Below are 19,159 nucleotides of genomic sequence, written 5' to 3' on the forward strand. Positions count from 1 at the left end.
GATGGTGTCTAGGGCCCTTTCCAGCTCCAATTCTAACTCTTGGAGTCTCTGATGATGCCCTAGGCTCCAAATTAGAAGAAGCCAGCCTTCTTGCTGCCCCTCTCAATTGGCTTATTTCTTTACTACACATGAAAAGACTTTTACATCAGGTGCAACTGTTTTGACTGAGAAACAGTTAGGCCCCAAGCTACTTCCCACATAGCATCTGGAAGGATATTCTAGGCTTCAAACCTAGGCTAGGGTAGGGTTTCACCAAATCTCTGTGAGCAAACCTACAGCTGAGAACTCTTTCAGAGTCTTCTCTGGTATCTCACTGAGTTGTCTCAGTAACCCAATTAAGCCTTAGGTTTTATCAACCTGGAAAATGGGGATAAAAATGATCACCCCTTTCCCTACCAAGAATCAGGGTAACTAAAAGAGAAAGCACTTTGAAGCAATTGAAGGTTTTTCGCATCAATAAGATATAACTACAGCTGACCCTTTGAACAACACAGTATGAACTGCACAGGTTCACTTATATGTGGATACTTTTGATATAGTACAGTCCCATAAATGTATTTCCTCTTCCTTATGATTTTCTTAATAACATTTTCTTTCCTCTAACTTACTTTAAGCATACACTATATAATACATATACAAAATGATGTGGGAATTGACTGTTTATGTTTTTGGTAAGGATTCTGGTCAAAAGAAGGCTATTAGTAGTTATGTTTCTGGGGAGTCAAAAGTTATACACAGATTTTTGGCTGTGCAAGGAGGGGCATGTGGCTTGGTGCCCCTAACCCCCATATTGTTCAAGAGTCAACTGTATTATTTTAAAAAGCACCACCCTTCCGCGATGGTCCACTGGCCCCTAAGGATAGTGATTCAGTAAAGGCCTCAGCAGTCTGAGTGAGGAAGTCTGCAAGCACACAGAAATTTTAACATGTGGACTAAAATGTTACAACCCTTTAATTGAGAGGACTCTCTCTCTCTCACACATACACACACACACACACACACACACACACACACACACACACCCTGCAACCACCAACTCTGTGCTCTTTGGGCCAATTATAGGCGAGTCCTGTGGAGAGAGAAGCATGTCACTTGTGCCTACCCCTGGGCCGGCTGGGCAGTGGGGGAGGCGGGCCTCTCACACCCCATGCTGCTGTGAATCACATGGCCCAGTGCCTGCTTTGCCAGGGCCTGAGTAATCCCTCCACCTCCTCTTCAGAAGGTTTTTCTCTTATATATTTTTAAATTTTATTTTATCCTGCAAGCTTCTCACCAGTATCTCATATAGTCCTCAAGGCATTCTCTAGATGAGGAAATTGAGGCTCAGAGAAGGGAACTCACTCAGTGTCATACACTGAGTCAGCTAGGAATGGTTGAATGAGAAACCTGGTCTTTCCCTGACACTTCTTATCATGTAGAAAAAAAAAAAAAAAAAAGACACCCACACAGGCAGGGACTTCATTGGGAAAAAGGATCCTGGAAACTTTTTTGGCTTTTTGGGGAGGAGGAGAATAGTTCAGGATGGGTATTGTGATTGGTAATTTGTAAGGATTGGTGGAGTGGGAAGGCAACTCAGAATCACCACCATGTATCAATTAGAGGCTAGAGACCAAGGGTCTAGACACTGCCCAGCTACTGACTCCCAGACCAAGAGCATCTAGAGGGCAGGAATTCAGTTGTCCTATAGTTACTGAGGGCCTATTATGCACTCCCTTCATATCTGTTCAGGCATTTGTTCAACAAGGATTTATTAAGCGCGTACTGTGTGTGAGGCACTGTGCTAGTCACTGGGGATACAACAGTGAACAAAACAGATACAATCCCCTTGCTCTCACAGAGCTCACATTCTAGTGGAGGAAGACGGGCAATAAACAAGTAGACACAATAAAATAATTTCAGACTGTACTAAGTGCAAAAATGGAAGCACACAGGCAACTGTGATAGAGATTTACAAGTGCCCCCCCGACCCCGCAAAGCGGTCAGGGAAGGTCTCTTGGAGGAGGTGACATCTGAGCTGAGACCTGAAAGATGAAGATCAAGCCAGGTAGAGATCAGGGGGAAGAGCTGCCAGGTAGAGGGAAAAGAAGATGCAAAGACCCTGAGGTGGGAGTCTTTCTGGCATGTTTCGGGAAATGAAAAGAGGTGCTACAGTAAAGTGGGTGAGTAGCCTGCTCCATATAGCATCTATCAAGGGGTGTTTGGAAACCCAGCAGGAGAAACATGCAGGGCAGGGCACTAAAGGCCTCTTCTCAGTTGGATATCTCCAGCCCACGAAGCGGGAGCCCCTGGAAACTCCCAGAGGTTCTATGACTAGTCCAATGTCACAACACAGTAAGGGGTACATCTTGCCAGTGCTTTATTCTTCACTACTGCTAACTGTGCAGGGCCATAGTCCCAGAGACCTATGGAGCCTGGAATGTGAGCCCTGGGGGGGGAGGGGGGTCCCAGAGGCTCAGCAGCTCTGTCAGTGTTGCCCAGGAGAAAGCAGACCAGAAATAACATTGCTCTTTCTCTGTGGCTCCTGGGCTCAGGTCCACATGGGGGATGTCCCCAGATGGGGAAGACCCTACTGGACTCCTCAGACACTCAGATCTGTGCAGTTCAGAGGCCTCTCCAGGCAATAGCCTGTGGCCCCAGCCTCACCTAGAGCTGCTCCACCTCTGCAAATCCAAGTTCAAGCATCCTGATTTCTCTTCACAATCATCCTTGCAGTCCTGCAGCTCTACAACTCTGCTACATCTGGCTTCTGCCCCCACCCCTTCTACCGTCTCCCTACCTATCAACCCCTCCAGCTTGACCCCCAAGGCCTACCTCTTCCACCTAACTCTCTCATTAGCACCTTCTACTCTCTCCTTCCCTTGTCCTCCTGCCACACACACCTTGGCAAAACCCCAACCTTGGATCAATCCATCATTCCTCTTTTTTTTTTTTTTTTCCACTCATACTCCAGAGCTGCTGAACAGTACTGGAGAAAATCACATAAACAGAAGGCTTGGCATTAATTTCATGGTCTCCAACCTCAGTTTGGGGAAGGAGAAAGACCACAGACTTTGGACTCAAATATATCTGGTTTTGGATCCTGGCTCCATACTAGCTGTGGGACCTTGGGAAAGTTACTCAACTTCTCTGGGCTTCAGTTTTCTGCCCTACAAAATGATACCTACTTCACAGGAGGCTCCTGAAGATGAAATGAGAACCCATGTAAAGCACCCAGCCCAGTGCTTGGCGCAATGTAGGCCTTTGGCAAATTGGAGACTCCTTCTCTCCTATTCCCCCAAACAAACCCTGTTTCCCCAACCAAATTCCCCTTACTGCCTTGCAATCCTGCCCATTTTTCTCGGGAGTGCTCCCTCTCCCATTAGTCTCGGCGGATACAAGATAAGGGTGTGGGAAGGACTGAGGGGGCAAGGGGATGGAGAAAGAAGACCGCGGGCAGAGGTTGAAAGAACTGGACGGAAGAGGAGCGAGGGAAGGGGGTGGGGGTTGAGAAGACTCGAAGGGCTGGGGTGAGCGGGCCGGCCCCGAGGTGGGGCTTAGAGGGCCCGAGAACAAGAACCCGCTCCCAGTACCAGGCCCGTGGCCCGGGCTCCCATGCTCTTTCGATCACTCACCAGGCCGGGGCTGTGAACCCTCCAGGTGGTAGGAGAAGCGTAGGGCCCTGTGGTGCTGTGGACTGGGGCCGCAGGGTAAGACCCGGGGGCCTGGAGCAGAGCCCAGGTTGGCGTCCGACGGTCCGGCAAACTGGGGATCCAGGGGGCCGCCGAGCGCGGAGCCTGAGCCCCTAAGCACCGGCAGTCCGGACTCGGAGGCTCCAGGGTCCGTGTCGGCACTGACCGGTGGAACGGCGCCGGGGGGGTTCGTAGTTGGGTGTTCGGGCTCCGAAGGCCCGGCACCCCCTGAGGCTCGGTGGCCATGCATGGCCCGGGCCTGGGCGCGAGGCCCGGGCTCCCCGCTTGGCTCCAGCTACTGGGGCGGAGGCGCGGGCGGAGGAGGCCCGGCGCCCGGCAGAGCAGCGGCCTCAGGCTCGGGGGGCGGGGCTGCGGGCTCAGCCCCACTGCGGAGACTTAAGCCCCCGGCCCGGGCCCGGGCCAGCAGCCTTGGCAGCAGTGGCAGTACCAGCAGCAGCCGCAGCCACTGCCGCTGCCGTGCCAGGCATCGCCGGCCCGGGCCCCGCGCGGGGATTGGGCTCGGCGGGGCCGGTGGCCCGCTGAGGAGCGCTGTCTATGCGGCAGCGGCTGGGTGAGGGTCGGGGGGGGGGGGAGGGGGCTGCGCTCCGCTTGGGATCTCTCGTAGGAAGCGAGCCACTTCCGTGGCCCGGGGCGAGCGGTCGGTCGGTTCGGAGTGCGGGGTCTCTTTCTCCCCGAATGGGAATCGATCTGGGCTCTTCTGACTGGTCGGAATGGGTTCTTCCTCCCGCCGCAGCGGAGGCTGGGGGGCGGAGGGGAGGGAAAGGGAGGGCTGGGCTGGGGAGGGAGGGAGGAGAGGACGGCGGTGGCGGGGGGCGCGCGTGTGCGTCGCGCGCTTGGGCTGCGGGGCTCGCCCTCAGCCAATCCCTCTGGACGATGCTTCAGCCGCGGGGGCAGGGTAACAGCCTCGGCCTAGGTCTCCGCGGCGGCGGGCAGGAAGGAGCCGGAGAAGGGGGTTGGGGAGGCGGGAGCCGTTGCCGAAGCAGCCGCAGCCACAGCGGCGCTGGGACCTAGTTACCCGGCCCCGCCCCCCCGCCCGGGATTTGCGCTTGGCCACGCCCCCCTCTCTCCGACCTGCCGCACTTCTCTTGCGACCGCCCTCAAAGGCCCCCCTTCTATCCCTTAAAAATTTCCCTCAGCCTTCGTTCCCCATCCCTCCGTGGTCCCCCATAGACAAGTCTCTGAGCTCAGACTCCAAATCTGCTTTTCTCTCCCTCTCTCAGGTCTTCCTCTGTCTGCTCACAATCTCTTTTCCAGAAACCTTTCCATAGGTTCCAGAGTCTCCCTAGTGCTTGGCTCATAGAAGACTTGTCTTTGATACAATTCTCTCCACTCAAACCAGACCTTACGGTCCTTCGCCACTCTCCTGCCAATAGCCACAGTTCTCAGGATTGTTGCATCTGCCTGGCAACATCCCAACCTTCGATCAGCCCAACTGTCCGCTTTTTCCATGCCTGTGCAACGGCCTCTAAACACTGCTGGAGAAAACTATTCAGCCTCACAGCTTTGTGCCACTATAAACTCATGGTCTCCAGCTTCTACCAGGTCCTCAGTACTGACCCGCAACCCTACTGTGTCCCTAGTCGACTCTCTCTCCCATGCTCCACAGCAGCCCTTTCAAACCTCCCTTCTCAAACCACCAACTTCTCTATCTACTCTCAAGCCTCAGCAGATGACCCCACCTCTTACTTCACAGAGTAAACAGAGGTCACTGAAAGGAAGTTCTTGACTTCTTGCTACCAAATCTGCAGAGTCCTTGCTCCTTCCCTTCATCATCTAACCATACTCAGGTCTCTTCCATCTGAAAACAAGTAAACAATTACTGTATCCCTCTCCAACCACAACCCTCTCTACTCCTCTCTGTAAACTCCTCAGAAGAGTTTCCTACACTTAACTGTCTCAGTTTTCCCACTTCCCACTCAGTTTTCCCACTCCAGTCTGCCTCCACTACTTGCCTAATACTGCTCTCTCATCAAAGTCTGCCACAGCCTATGTCACAAAATCTAATAGAATCTTTTCAAAGGCTATCCTACTTGACTTCTTCATAGTATTTTGCACTTATGGCCACTCCCTCCTTCTTAAGCCACTTCCATGACACCACACTCTAATTTTTCTCCTACTACCTTGGTTAAATTCCTTTACTTTCCAGTATCCTCTTTGTCCAGCTTTTAAATGTTGGTGTTCCTTAGGGATTTGGCCTGAGCTCTCTTGTCTTTGTGTTCTTTTCTTCAATTATTACATTCACTCCCATGGCTTCGATTATCATCTTTTTGCTGATGACTCCCAAAATGACACCTCTTGAGGAGGTCCAGATATTTCTCCTGATCCATGCATTAAACGGGTTGTTAGACAGATCTACCTGACTACCCCAGAAGCATCTAAAACCTCAGCTTTTCATCATCTGAAGTCATCCTCATCCCAACCTGTTTGTCCTTCTTTGTACATCACTTTTGTGAAAGAACCCAGTTAAAGCAGAAACCTAAGTTATACCCCTGACCCTTCTCTCTTCTCCATCCCTATGCAATCACCAAATCTTGTCATTTTTACCTCCTGAATATCTCCCAAATTTATTTATGTAGCCTCTTCACTTCTCCTGATATGACCTTAGTGTAGGCCAGCACCACATCCAAACTGAAATACTGTCACAGCCTCCCCGTGTCAGTCTTGTTCCCTGGAATCCCTTCTCTACACTGTAGGCAGTACGATCTCTTGAAAAAGTAAATCAACTTATATCACTGTCATGCTTAGAATCCTTTAGTGAGTCCCCACTGGCTCAGAAGGAAACCTACCTTCTTCAACAGGGAAGATTAAGCTGGTCCTTTGATGATTTGTTTGGCATCTGCCAACTCTCAGACTTCATTCTTGAGTCTAAGCTAAAGTCTTAGACCATTCCTTAGTCTCTCTAGCCTCTCAGTCTTTGCATATGCTGTTGCGTCTGTGTGAAACTCTCCACATTTCCTCTATCCCACTTCATTTGTTCTTCAGATCTCTGCTTATTTGATGAATGTCTTTTGGAGCACACAAAATGGGCCAGGCACCATGTGAGGCACTAGCTATGCAGTAGTGAATGAGACAGACATGAATAAGGCCATGAGTTTATGGTCTGGTGCTGGAAAGGATGGGAGGTAAACAAACACATAATTACAACACATAAACACACACATAATTACAAATTGTGATAAGAGTGTATAAAGAGATAGAACAGGGTGATAGGAAGGAGAATAACGGGTGGGGACAATTTAGTCCGAGGGGGTCAGGCAAGGCCTGATATTTAAGCTGAGATGTGAAGGGGTAGGAGTTAGCAGATGATGGGTGGAGGCAAAAGTGTTTCACACAGAGGACAGAGCAAGTGGGAAGGCCCTGGGGAGAAAGGGAAATGGTATACTTAGGAACTTCAGGAAGACCAAAGTGGCTGGAGCATAGTGAGCTGAGAGTAAGAGAAGTGGGATATGAAGTCAAAGAAGTAGGCGGGAGCCAGATTATGTAGGGCTTTATAGGACATGGGAAGGAAAAAGGATCTTATTCTATGAACAATGGAAAGGTACTGAGGCAGTACTTTTAAATGTATGTCAAACTGCAGAAGGTACTGAAATCAATTTGAGAAAACAATAGAAAATACTAATGTATGATATAATTGTGTAAGAGAGTAAGTTTGTTTCATGAAACTTTTGTTTCAGTTTGTATCATATGAACTGGATCATGATAAAATAGTATCTCTTTTGTAGATAATTCACATCTCCCAATGCTGAAATACATTACATTGAAAGGTTTTTAATTTGGGACTGACATGGTATAATTTATTATTTTTTAATTTTTTAATGTTTTATTTATTTCTGAGAGAGAGAGAGAGACAGTGTGAGCAGGGGATGGTCAGAGAGAGAGGGAGACACAGAATCTGAAGCAGGCTCCAGGCTCTGAGCTGTCAGCTCAGAGCCGGACAGGGAGCTTGAACCCACAAACTGAACCGTGAGATCATGATGTAAGCGGAAGTCGGATGCTTAACCACCGACTGAGCCACCCAGGCGCCCCTTGACATGGTATATTTTAAAAGAGTACTTTGGCTTCTGTGGATTGGATTGGAGGTGGGCAAGGTTAGAAGCCTACTGCAGTCAAGATAATGGCAAGTGGACTAAAGTGGTGGCTGTGGAGATGGAGAGATGTAGACAGATTTGAGAGATATTTAGAACTGAAAGGGGTTGGGGGTGCCTGGATGGCTCAGTCGGTTAAGCGTCCGACTTCAGCTCAGGTCATCATCTCACGGTTCGTACGTTCAAGCCCTGCGTTGGGCTCTGTGCTGACAGCTAGCTCAGAGCCTGGAGCCTGCTTCAGATTCTGTGTCTCCCTCTCTCTCTCTGACCCTCCCCTGCTCATGCTGTGTGTGTGTGTGTGTGTGTGTGTGTGTCTCTCTTCTCAGAAATAAATAAAAGCATTAACATTTTTAAAAAAGAACTGAAAGGGGTTGGTGTGGTGGCTTGGAGTGGGAGGGAAAGGGAGGCATTAAAGATGCGTCCTAGGGATCTGATGTGGGCTACGTCATTCACTGAGATGAAGAAGACAGAAAGAACAGGTTTTCAGAGGGAAGATCAAGGGTTCAGTTCTATACTTCCTTAAGAGAATCAAGTGGGGAAGTTAAAGCAGGTAATGGTATATATATCCCAAAGGAGAGGTCTGGGTTTCAGATATAAATGAGGATTGTGAGTATAGAGATGACATTAAAAGTCATGACAGAAGAGGTCAGTGTGAAACAGAGCAAAGAGAAAGGAAGAGGATCCTTGACTGAGCTCCAAGGAACTCCAGCTTTAGAAATTGGGTGAAGGAGCAGGAGGTTGTAAAGAGACTGAGAAAGAGGTAAAAGAGATAGGGACATAACTAGGGTTGTTTTGGAGATTTTTAAAAAGAGTACTGAGAAGTCAACTGAGATGTGGATTGAAAAAGGTTCATTGGATATGGCAACATGGATATTGGTAGTGACCTTGATAGTAGTTTTGGTGGAGTGGTAGGGGTGAACACCAGAATGAATGAAGAGGGAATGGATACACCATTGGTGGGATACAACTACTTTCTAGAAAAAGTTGGATATTTTCTAGTAAAGCTGAATGATGCACATACTCTATGACCCAGCCTTTTTAAGTACATATCCTGAAGCAGTGGTTCTCACAGTGTGGTCTGGATTATCCTGGGGGCAGAAGTAGGGGGGCAGGGAGCCAAAACCATAATACTAGTAAGGTGTTATTTGCTTCTTTTACTCCCATTCTCTCAAGAACATAGAAAGGAGTTTTCTAGATATCACAACAGATAGAATACAGAAGCAGGTATGAGAATCCAGATGTCTCCTATTAAGCCATACAGTAAAGAGATTTGCAACAATTTAAAACAATACCACTCTCCTCACTGAATTATTTTTGTTTTGGAAAACAGTTATTTTTCATAAAATATTTGTTTAAATATGATGGATCTTCACACTGTTTTCCAGAGGGGCTTGCAGTTTTCATTTCTAATGTAGCAAGTATCAATTGATATAACCCACATTAATGAAAGCTCTTTGGGGGTCTTGCAGTGATTTTTAAGAATATAAAGGAATTTCTGAGTTTAAAAAAAGTTTGAGGATTTCTCCCCTAGAGAAATTCTTGTACATGTGTGCTGGGAGACACTACAAGAATATTCACTGGAGCCTGTTCGTAACAGCAAGAAATGGAAACAAGAGTATGGGATGAATAGATTCAGACATATTTATACAATGAAATACTATAAAGAAATAAATGAATGAATGAACTCTAGCTACATGTATTAACATGTATGATGAAACCCAGAAAACCTAATGCTGTTTCAAAAAAAGTTATAGGAGAATATGTTTATATAAAGTGGAAAAACATGAATAATTACACAGTATACAGATACGGTCATATGTTATAAAACTACACTGAAAAGCAAAGAATGAAAAATGAAAATTCAGGACAGTGGTTACCTCAGGGAGGGGAAAGAGATGTGACTGTGGAGGGTTACCCAGGGGGTTTTGTCATCTGGAAATGATCTGGTTTTTTTTTTTTTTTTTTTTTTATTTTTTTCTAATGTTTTTTTTATTTATTTCTAGGAGAGAGAGAGAGAGAGACAGCGTGAGCAGGGGAGAGTCAGGGAGAGAGGGAGGCACAGACGGAAGCAGGCTCCAGGCTCCGAGCTGGCAGTCAGCACAGAGCCCGACGCGGGGCTCGAACCCACGAACTGCGAGATCATGACCTAAGCGAAAGTCGGATGCTTAACCGACTAAGCCACCCAGGCGCCCCTGATCTGGTTTTGAAGCTAGGTGATGGTTCAGATATTTATTATTTATTCAAACAGTTCATATATATATATATATATTCTAAGGTATATAAAGTGTATCATGAAAAATAAAGAAAATTCATTTAACAAACAGGAATAATTGTGTAGAGTGCTGTTGAGAGTGTAAATTATTACAAGACCCTCCATGAAATCTGAGGAAACAGAACACCTCCCTCACCCCCATTGAAGTGGACCTGGGTGTGTAGGCAATTCCACTGAGAAGCTTTACTGTGAAGGGGAACAGAGCTCAGAGAGATAAGAAGACGGTAGGAGGAGGGTTAAAGAATAATTTTTTACAAGTTTATCTGTTTATTTTGATAGAGAGAGAGAGGGGGGGGAGAGAGAGAACAAGCAGGGGAAGGGCAGAGAGAGAGGGAGAGAGAGAATCCCAAGCAGAGCCTGATGCAGGGCTGGAAACCATGAGCCATGAGATCATGGCCTGAGCTGAAATCCAGAGTCAGCTGAAATCCAGAGTCAGATGCTTAACCAACTGAGCCCCCCAGGCACCCCAAAATAATGATTTTTTGAAGATGGGAGATAGTAGACTATGCTCATTTGTTGCTAGGAATGGTCCGGTAGAGGTGGAGACGACAAAGATGCGGAAGATAAAAGGAAAGGAGGGGTTGGGAGCTGGGGCGCTGAACCTCCAAGAGGCGGAGGGTCTTCAGGCCCCTCGGTTGTAGCTGGGAGGAACAAGACAGAGCTGAACACAGTTAATGGGAGATTTAGAGACTCAGTGGTGAGGAGATGAGCACCCAGTAACCATTCGTGATGTCTGGTGGCTTCTATTTTGTCACTGAAGCATGTGGTAAGGTCATTTTCTACAGAAAGAATAAAGACATTAGACTTTCTTAACAGAGTGGTGGGCAGAAATTTGTGTTTTAGAAAAGTTTCAGCTTCAAAATAATGTACATTTTTAGGATCTGTCAAATTTGGGAAAACTTCTGTTTAGTTTCTTTCATATATGAGCTGTCAGATGTTAAAGCATTTCAAGTTTCTTGCAAAATAACAAATCCTCAGTACTCTTTGATTTTTCACTGATTGTTAAGCAGAGTGTTAGAAGGGACTTGTGCAAATAAGGGGTCCTGAATCTTTACTGACTTCTTTTTTAAAAATTTTTTTATGTTTATTTATTATTGAGACAGAGAGAAATAGAGCATGAGTGGGGGAGGGGCAGCGAGAAAGGGAGACACAGAATCCGAAGCAGGCTCGAGGCTCTGAGCTGTCAGCACAGAGCTCAACACGGGGCTCGAACCCACAAACCGTGAGATCATGACCTGAGCCGAAGTTGGACGCCTTACAGACTGAGCCACCCAGATGCCCCATCCTGACTTCTGTATAAATCTGCCTCTGGCCTCATTGAACTACGCTCTCCTCCAGGAAGCATTCTCTGATTGTCTCAGGCTGGGGTTCTTCCACAGTTTATTACTGCCACTCATAGGACTTTTTTCCAGTCTCTCTGAGCTAGCCAGGTCAGCCTTTTTCACTGGATGGAGGGAGCTCAAAAGGGTAAGGAGTCACACATGCTTACCTTGGCTCAGTAGGTTTCCATCAGTGTCAGTAAGTCTTCACTGAGGCAGTGTGGCATGGTGGTCAAATGTGTAGACCCTGGAGCCAGGCAGACTAGAATCTGCTTGTTTGCACCTCAAGTTCATGATCAGGAAAAGATTCATCCTAATCCTTGGTTCATGAAATACTTTTGCCATTGGTCCTGGCTGGGGCTTCACTCCTAGTTTCTCTGTGTGACCTTGGGCAAGTTACTCATCACTTTGAGTCTTGGTTTCTCTATCTGTAAACTGGGAATGATGATAATAGTACCTATTACATCTGAGTTGTAAAGATTTTTTTTTAATGTTTTATTTATTTCTAGGGGAGAGAGAGAGAGAGAGAGAGAGAGACAGTGTGAGCAGGAGAGGGTCAGAGAGAGAAGGAGTCACAGACTCCGAAACAGGCTCCAGGCTCTGAGCTGGCAGCCAGCACAGAGCCCGACGCGGGGCTCGAACCCATGAACCTAAGCGAAAGTCGGACGCTTAACCGACTAAGCCACCCAGGCGCCCCTGAGTTGTAAAGATTTAATGGCAAACCCGTGCAACGCATACACAATTCACAGGACCTAATATTTAACAAACGGTAGTCCTCCACATGATTGGGAATATATTGTAGGTAGAGGATACAGTAGTAAATAATGAAGCCTTGCCTTCCCAAGCTCATAGTCTAGTGAGCACCACACAGCCCAGTGCCAGCCCTAATATATCCAAGATACTTGCAAGTTGTTGGATCAAGATGACTTTGTCTTTATTATTTTTTACTGTCTCCCCCTCCTCAAGTTCATCATCATTGTTAACCACCTCTCAGACAACCCCCATCTCTGTCTACATTTTGTTTTCTCTTATCTTTCTGGTTACATCTGTCTGGTGGTTTCTTTTTCCTGTCTCTCCTATTCTCTCTCCATCTCTCTCCTCTCCTTGATCCACTCTCTCTATATTGAGTATGTTGGGGGTTGCCTTGTCTCCATCCTGTCCCTATCTAACTCATCTTGGTCTGAGGCTCTGTCCTCATATATATATACATATATATGTATGTATTATGTATATTATATATACATATTATATATATATATATAATGTGTATATACATTATATACACATTACCCTACCTCATCTGTTTCTGAATTTCTATGTGTTCCAGATTTTCTGTCTTTTCTATTTCTCTTTCAGTTCTCTTTGGCTCCTTGGCCTCTTTACTGTCTGCCTTTCTGTCTCCACTGCTCTGTCCCTACTTCTCCCTGGATGTTTCCCAGTCCACATCTTTCTGTTTGTATTGCTGCATTCATCTGTCTCTATTCCCAACCTATCTTTATTCTCGCCTTTCTGTTCCATTCTATCATCTCCTCTCCTCACTGTAACATTTATACTCTTTGTCTCTATCTCTCACACAGCTTTTTGTTGGTGTTTTTGCCCTTGTTTTCCTATTTTATTCTCTCCTCATCTTTTCCTTTTCTCTCTCTTACCATCTCTCTTATTGGGTTGCTCTCCTCATGTGCCTGTTTCTCGTCTCCATCTCTCTGCCCCTACATGGGGCTCATCTGTTTGTTATCTTGTCTCCAGCTCCCCATTCCTCTGTCTCTCTTTGTAACTGACAGAGTAGTCAAGAGTACAGCACAGTGCTAGATTGTTTGAATTCAAATCTTAGTTGTGCTGCTGACTTGCTGTGCCTCAGTGTCATCTGCAAACTACGGTTGATAACAGTACCTGCTTAACAGAATTGCTATGAGCATTAAATGAACTAACACATGTCCAGTTCAAAGGGCCATGCCTCAGACATACAAATGCTCAAAAATGTCAGCTTCTACATCATCAGGCTCTCTCTTCATCTTCATCACTATCTGTTTCTATCTTTGTTTATCACATCCAGTCACCCTCTTCCTATAATATACCTGGCCGTTAACATCTCTGTGTCCCTCTTTGTCCTCATCTTTTATATAGCTGCCTCTCTGACCTCATCTCTCTCTCTCTCTCTCTCTCTCCCCTTCATGCCTCATTCCTATCAGTCCCTCTTTCTCCACCCTGCCCACTCCATCTCTGTATATCTGTCTGTCCCCATCCTTATTTATTTATCCTTGTTTCTGAGTATTTTCTCCCACCTTTCAGTCCCTGTTTCTTTGTCTTTGTCTCTTTGTCTTTATCTCCTGTTATCATTTCTGTATCTGTTCATCTCTTCCAAAATCTAATCTTTATTTACCTATTTACTTTAAAAAATCTTATTCTGTTTCTTTGTCCTCATCTCCTCGTGTCTTCCCCTGGCCTCTCTGGACAATTTGGATCAGAATTGGTCTGGTAGATAATGTGGAGCTATAAAAGCGTTTAGGAGGAAGAAGTAAGCCTGGCAAGAGGCAAGTGGCAGGGTGTGGAATTTCATGGCTCTGCCAAATCCTCCTGAAAGACAAGGCCTCTGAGGTCAAGGTTAGCATAAACCCCCTCAACTCAGCCTCTTGAAAAAAGACAAAGAATGCTGCAGTTATTGGGAGGACCAGGAAGGGGTATTTTTCTGAGTGAAATTCCATCCGGAAGCTGGAATCCAGAGCATTTCCTGTTGTAATGTTTCTTCCAGACTTGGAGAGTCTGAACTTGCCACGTAGCATGTGCACTCCGTGTATATATTTCTACAGTGAAACATAGAGATGCATACAGAATTCTCCCCACCCTTAGAAACACAGACGTGTGCAGAGACATAAAGATGCACACAGAATCACGAGCCCTCATAGTTGCAGATATTCTGAGACATGGAAAAACACACAGAATGAATCAACACGGGCAGAGATGCAGACATACACAGAGACACTGAGAGACCCATGGAATTACCCTCTTACAGCTCAGGGACGCATACAAACAGATAGAAAAATAGCTACACAGAGGATCATCCAGCTAATTTCCCTTTGAAAAATTGTTCTCTTTCAGTTTATTTTCATATAAATAGAAACATTAAAGCATCATGTCTAAACACACACATTTACAAAAGTGCACACGTTCATATACAATCACAAATATCCGGGGCGCCTGGGTGGCTCAGTCAGTTAAGCGTCCGACTTCGTCTGAGGTCATGATCTCACGGTCCGTGGGTTCGAGCCCCGTGTCGGTCTCTGTGCTGACAGCTAGCTCAGAGCCTGGAGCCTGTTTCAGATTCTGTGTCTCCCTCTCTCTCTGACCCTCCCGTGCTCGCGCTGTCTCTCTCAGACTCTCAAAAATAAATTTTAAAATTAAAAAAAAATTTACAATCACAAATATCCAAAGCAATAGAGAAGCACATAGTCATTGCTTCTCTGGAAGTGCAAAGGTAGCCAAACTCCCTCTGGTCCCAAATGACAGATATGCTGTTCCTTCAGTGCTCCCCTGTCCATGAAGGTACTAGGTAGTCCAGCCAGAAATCTATTAGGAATTAGATAAAAATAATTGGGAAATCTAGGTAAAACTTTATTCCTAGAAAAATATAAAATGACAAAAAAGGAATAGCAAGAAGTAAAAGAACTTGAATAGACCATTATTAATGAAATTGAAACGGTATTCAAGGACATCCTTTCCACCCAGAATCCAGGACCAGGTAAATTTACAGGTGTATTGTGCCAGAGTCATAAGTAATACTTACTTCCCTTCTTATACAAGTTATTCCAGAAAATAGATAAGGAGAGAAAGCTGCCTAGCTCATTATATTAGTCTGGGATAATCTTCAAACCTTGATTCTAAAACCAGATAAGGGCAATAATAGGCTCATTTCAATTATGAATATAGATGCACAGATCCCAAATAAAATATTTGCTAACTGCATCCAACAGTAGTATGTTAAAAAGTACATCACAATCGAATGGAGTTTATTCCAAGAATGCAAAGAGAATTTGTTCAACCTCAGAAAATCTATGGATGTAATTTACCAGACTAATAAAGGAAAATACTTATGGTATTATCTCAATTAATGTAGAGTAAATAAGTTACATTCCCACTTATGATGAAACTCTTAGCAAACTAGGAATAGAAGGCAAATTTCCTTTTTTTCATAAATAAGCTCTATGCCTAACATGGGGATTGAACTCATGACCCTGAGATCGAGTTGCATGCTCTACCAACTGAGCCAGCCATGTGCCCAGAAGGCAAATTTAACATGGTGAAGGTTACATATCAAGACCTTACAACATATTTTATACTAAATGGAGAAACTGAAGATGCATTTCCTTGAAGACTGGGGATAAGACTAGATACTCTCACCAATTACGTTCAACATAGACCTGGAAGTCTTGGTCAATACTATAATGAGAGAAAAAGAAATAAGGTGTATAAGGATTGGAAGAGAAGAAATAAAATCAACTGATTCAACAGACACACTATTAGAATTTAAAAAAAGGAGGCCAGGCACAAAACCAACTTATAAAAATCACAGTTGACACACAATATTACATTAGTTTCAGGTATACAACTTAGGAATTTGACAAGTTTATACATTATGCTATGTTCATCGCAAGTATATATAGCTAACCTCTGTCCCATTACATTGCTCTAATAATATCACTGAATGTATTCCTTATGGTGTGCTTTTTATTCCTGTGACTTATTCATTCTATTTATAGAATATATATCCCTGTATATCCCTCTCCCCTTCACTCATTTGACCCACCCCATCTTCTTCCTCTCTGACAACCATAGGTCTGATTCTGCTTTTTGTTTATTCATTTTTTAGATTCCACTTATAAATGGAATCATATAGTATTTGTCTTTGTCTGACTTATTTTACTTAGCATAATACCCTCTAGGTCCATCCATGTTGTCTCAAATGGCACAATCTCATTCTTTTTTTGTGGCTGTGTAATATTTTATTTCTATCTATCTATCTATCTATCTATCTATCTATCTATCATCTATCTATCACTTCTTCCTTTTTTCTCTTCTTCTTTCTTTTTTAGTTAACATATGTTGTAATATTGGTTTCAGGAGCAGAATTTCATCACTTACATATAACACCAAATGCTCATCATAACAAGTGTTTCCTTAATACCCATCACCCATTTAGCCCTACCACCACCCACATCCCTCCATCAACCCTCAGTATGTTCTCTATCGTTTAGAGTCTCTTAGGGTTTGCTTCTATCTCTCTTTTTTTCCCTTCCCATATGTTCGTCTGTTTCTAAATTCCACATGGGAATAAAATCATATGGTATTTGTCTTTCTCTGACTTATTTTGCTTAGCATAAATCACTCTAGCTCCATCCACATTGTTGCAAATTGCAAGATTCATTCCTTATGATGGCTGGGCAATATTCTATTGTATACATATACCACATCTATATCCATTCATCAATCAGTGGACGCTTGGGCTCTTTCCATAGTTTGGCTATTTTTGATAATGTTGCTATAAACATCGGGGTGCATGTACTCCTTCAAATCTATATTTTTGTATCATTTGGGTAAATACCTAGTAGTGCAATTGCTGGACTGTAAGGTAGTTCTATTTTTAATTTTTTGAGGAACCTCTATACTGTTTTCCAGAGTGGCTGCACCAGTTTGCATTCACACCAACAGTGTAAGAAGGTTCCCCTTTCCCCACATCCTTGCCAACATTTGTTGTTTCCCATTGTTCATTTTAGCCATTCTGACAAGTGTGAGGTGTATACCACATCGTTCTTATGTATTCATCTATTGATAGACACTTCAGTTGCTTCCATATCTTGGCTATTGTAAATAATGCTGCAATAAACACAGGGGCATATATATATATATATGTGTGTGTGTGTATATATATATATATGTGTGTGTGTGTGTATATATGTGTGTGTGTGTGTGTGTGTGTATATATATATATATATATATGATTTCTGAGAGAGAGAGAGACAGGCAGCATGAGCAGGGGAGGGTTAGAGAGAGAGGGAGACACAGAATCAGAAGCAGGCTCCAAGCTCTGAGCTAGCTGTCAGCACAGAGCCCGATGTGGGGCTTGAACCCATGAACCGTGAGATCATGACCTGAGCTGAAGTTGGACGCCCAACCGACTGAGCCACCCAGGCACCCCTATATTTTTGAATTAGTTTTCATTTTCTTTGGTTAAATATCCAGTAATGGAATTACTGCATCATATGTGGTTGTATTTTTAATTTTTTGAGGAACCTCTATACTGTTTTCCACCGTGGCTGTGTTCCACCTACATACTTTTGGTAGGTATGATACAAGTTCTTTATATATTTTGAATATTAACCCCTTATTGGATATATCATTTGTAAATATCTTTTCCCATTCAGTAGGTCTTCTTTTTGTTTTGTTGATGGTTTCCTTTGCTGTGCAAAAGTCTTTTATTTTGGTATAGTCCCAATAGTTCAATTTTGCTTTTGTTTCCCTTACCTTAGGAGACATATCTAGAAAAATGTTGCTAAGGCTCATATCAGAGAAATTACTGCCTGTGTTCTCTTCTAGGAATGGTGTTTATTTACATCAGCAATAAACAAGTAGGAAAAAGTTAATTAAAAATAAGATACCCAAAATTAGTCACTAGGCCAAAATATAAACTTTTCTAAACATCAGGGTAACTACAAAAATACCAAACAAAACAGACTACATAGTAAAATAGTTTTTTTTTTAATGTTTTTATTTATTTCTAGGAGAGAGAGAGAGAGACAGCGTGAGCAGGGGAGGGTCAGAGAGAGAGGGAGTCACAGACTGAAACAGGCTCCAGGCTCTGAGCTGGCAGTCAGCACAGAGCCCGATGCGGGGCTCGAACCCACGAACCGCAGGATCATGACCTTAGCGAAAGTCAGACGCTTAACCGACTAAGCCACCCAGGCGCCCCTAAAATAGTTTTTTTTAATGTTCATTTATTTTGAGAGAGAGAGAGAGAAATTACAGGTGTCCACATGTGCACATGAGCAGGAGAGGGGCAGAGAGAAAGGGAGAGAATACCAAGCAAGCTCTACACTCAGTGCAGAACCAGATGCAGGGCTCGATCTCATGACCGTGAGACCATGACCCAAGCAGAAATCAAGAGTCAGATGCTTAACTAACTGAGCCAGTCAAGTGCCCCTAAAATACTTTTAATATATAAACATATAGCTAAAAAAGAAAATAAAAGTTAAAATAATATGACAATATTAACACCAAACATCTTTTGTATCAACAAATATAATGGTCTTAACTTATTTGCTTAAAGAAAAATATTTTTCCATTGGATCACTGAGTAAAACCCAAATGCTGTATTCAAGAAAATCAATGAAAAATTTATTCAGAAAGGTTAAAAATACAAGAAAGGACAAATGTATACCAGTCAAATGTAAATAAAGAAAATATGGATTGTAATCTTAGTTATGAGATAAGTCAGGAACTCAGAATGAAAAGGATTAAGTGATTATCAAGGTCATGAAAAACAAGGATAGATTGAGGAAGTGTCACATGACTAAAGGCATTATGGAATTCTGGGTGGGAGTCTAGAACAGAAAAGAGGCATTAGTGGAAAAATTGGTGAAATCAAAATAAAGTCCAGAGTTTAGTTAATAGCTAATTTTAACCAAATTAGCTAATTTACTAATTACTAAGTTTAGTAACACTTAGTTTTGACAAATGTAGTCATACAATATATTAACATGAGGGGTAACTAGGTGAAGGGTATATGGAAACTTTGCACTAACT

General features: G+C 44.0%; 1 protein-coding gene across 3 annotated transcripts in view; it reads right to left on the bottom strand.

Annotated features, from left to right (window-relative positions):
- The window catches only part of FGD1 (FYVE, RhoGEF and PH domain containing 1), a 40,630-nt gene extending 36,646 nt beyond the window's left edge, over positions 1-3,984 (bottom strand). For all 3 annotated transcript variants that reach the window (XM_039224462.1, XM_039224463.1, XM_039224461.1), the window contains exon 1: positions 3,612-3,984. In XM_039224462.1, coding sequence (XP_039080393.1) covers positions 3,612-3,918 — 307 coding nt within the window. In that variant the 5' untranslated portion in view covers positions 3,919-3,984. The remainder of the gene's footprint in view (positions 1-3,611) is intronic.
- Positions 3,985-19,159: the final 15,175 nt, after the last annotated feature.

The sequence above is a fragment of the Hyaena hyaena genome, unplaced genomic scaffold (assembly GCF_003009895.1).
Source record: "Hyaena hyaena isolate Hyena2069 unplaced genomic scaffold, ASM300989v1 scaffold_1630, whole genome shotgun sequence".
In the NCBI taxonomy this organism is placed as follows: Eukaryota; Metazoa; Chordata; class Mammalia; order Carnivora; family Hyaenidae; genus Hyaena; species Hyaena hyaena.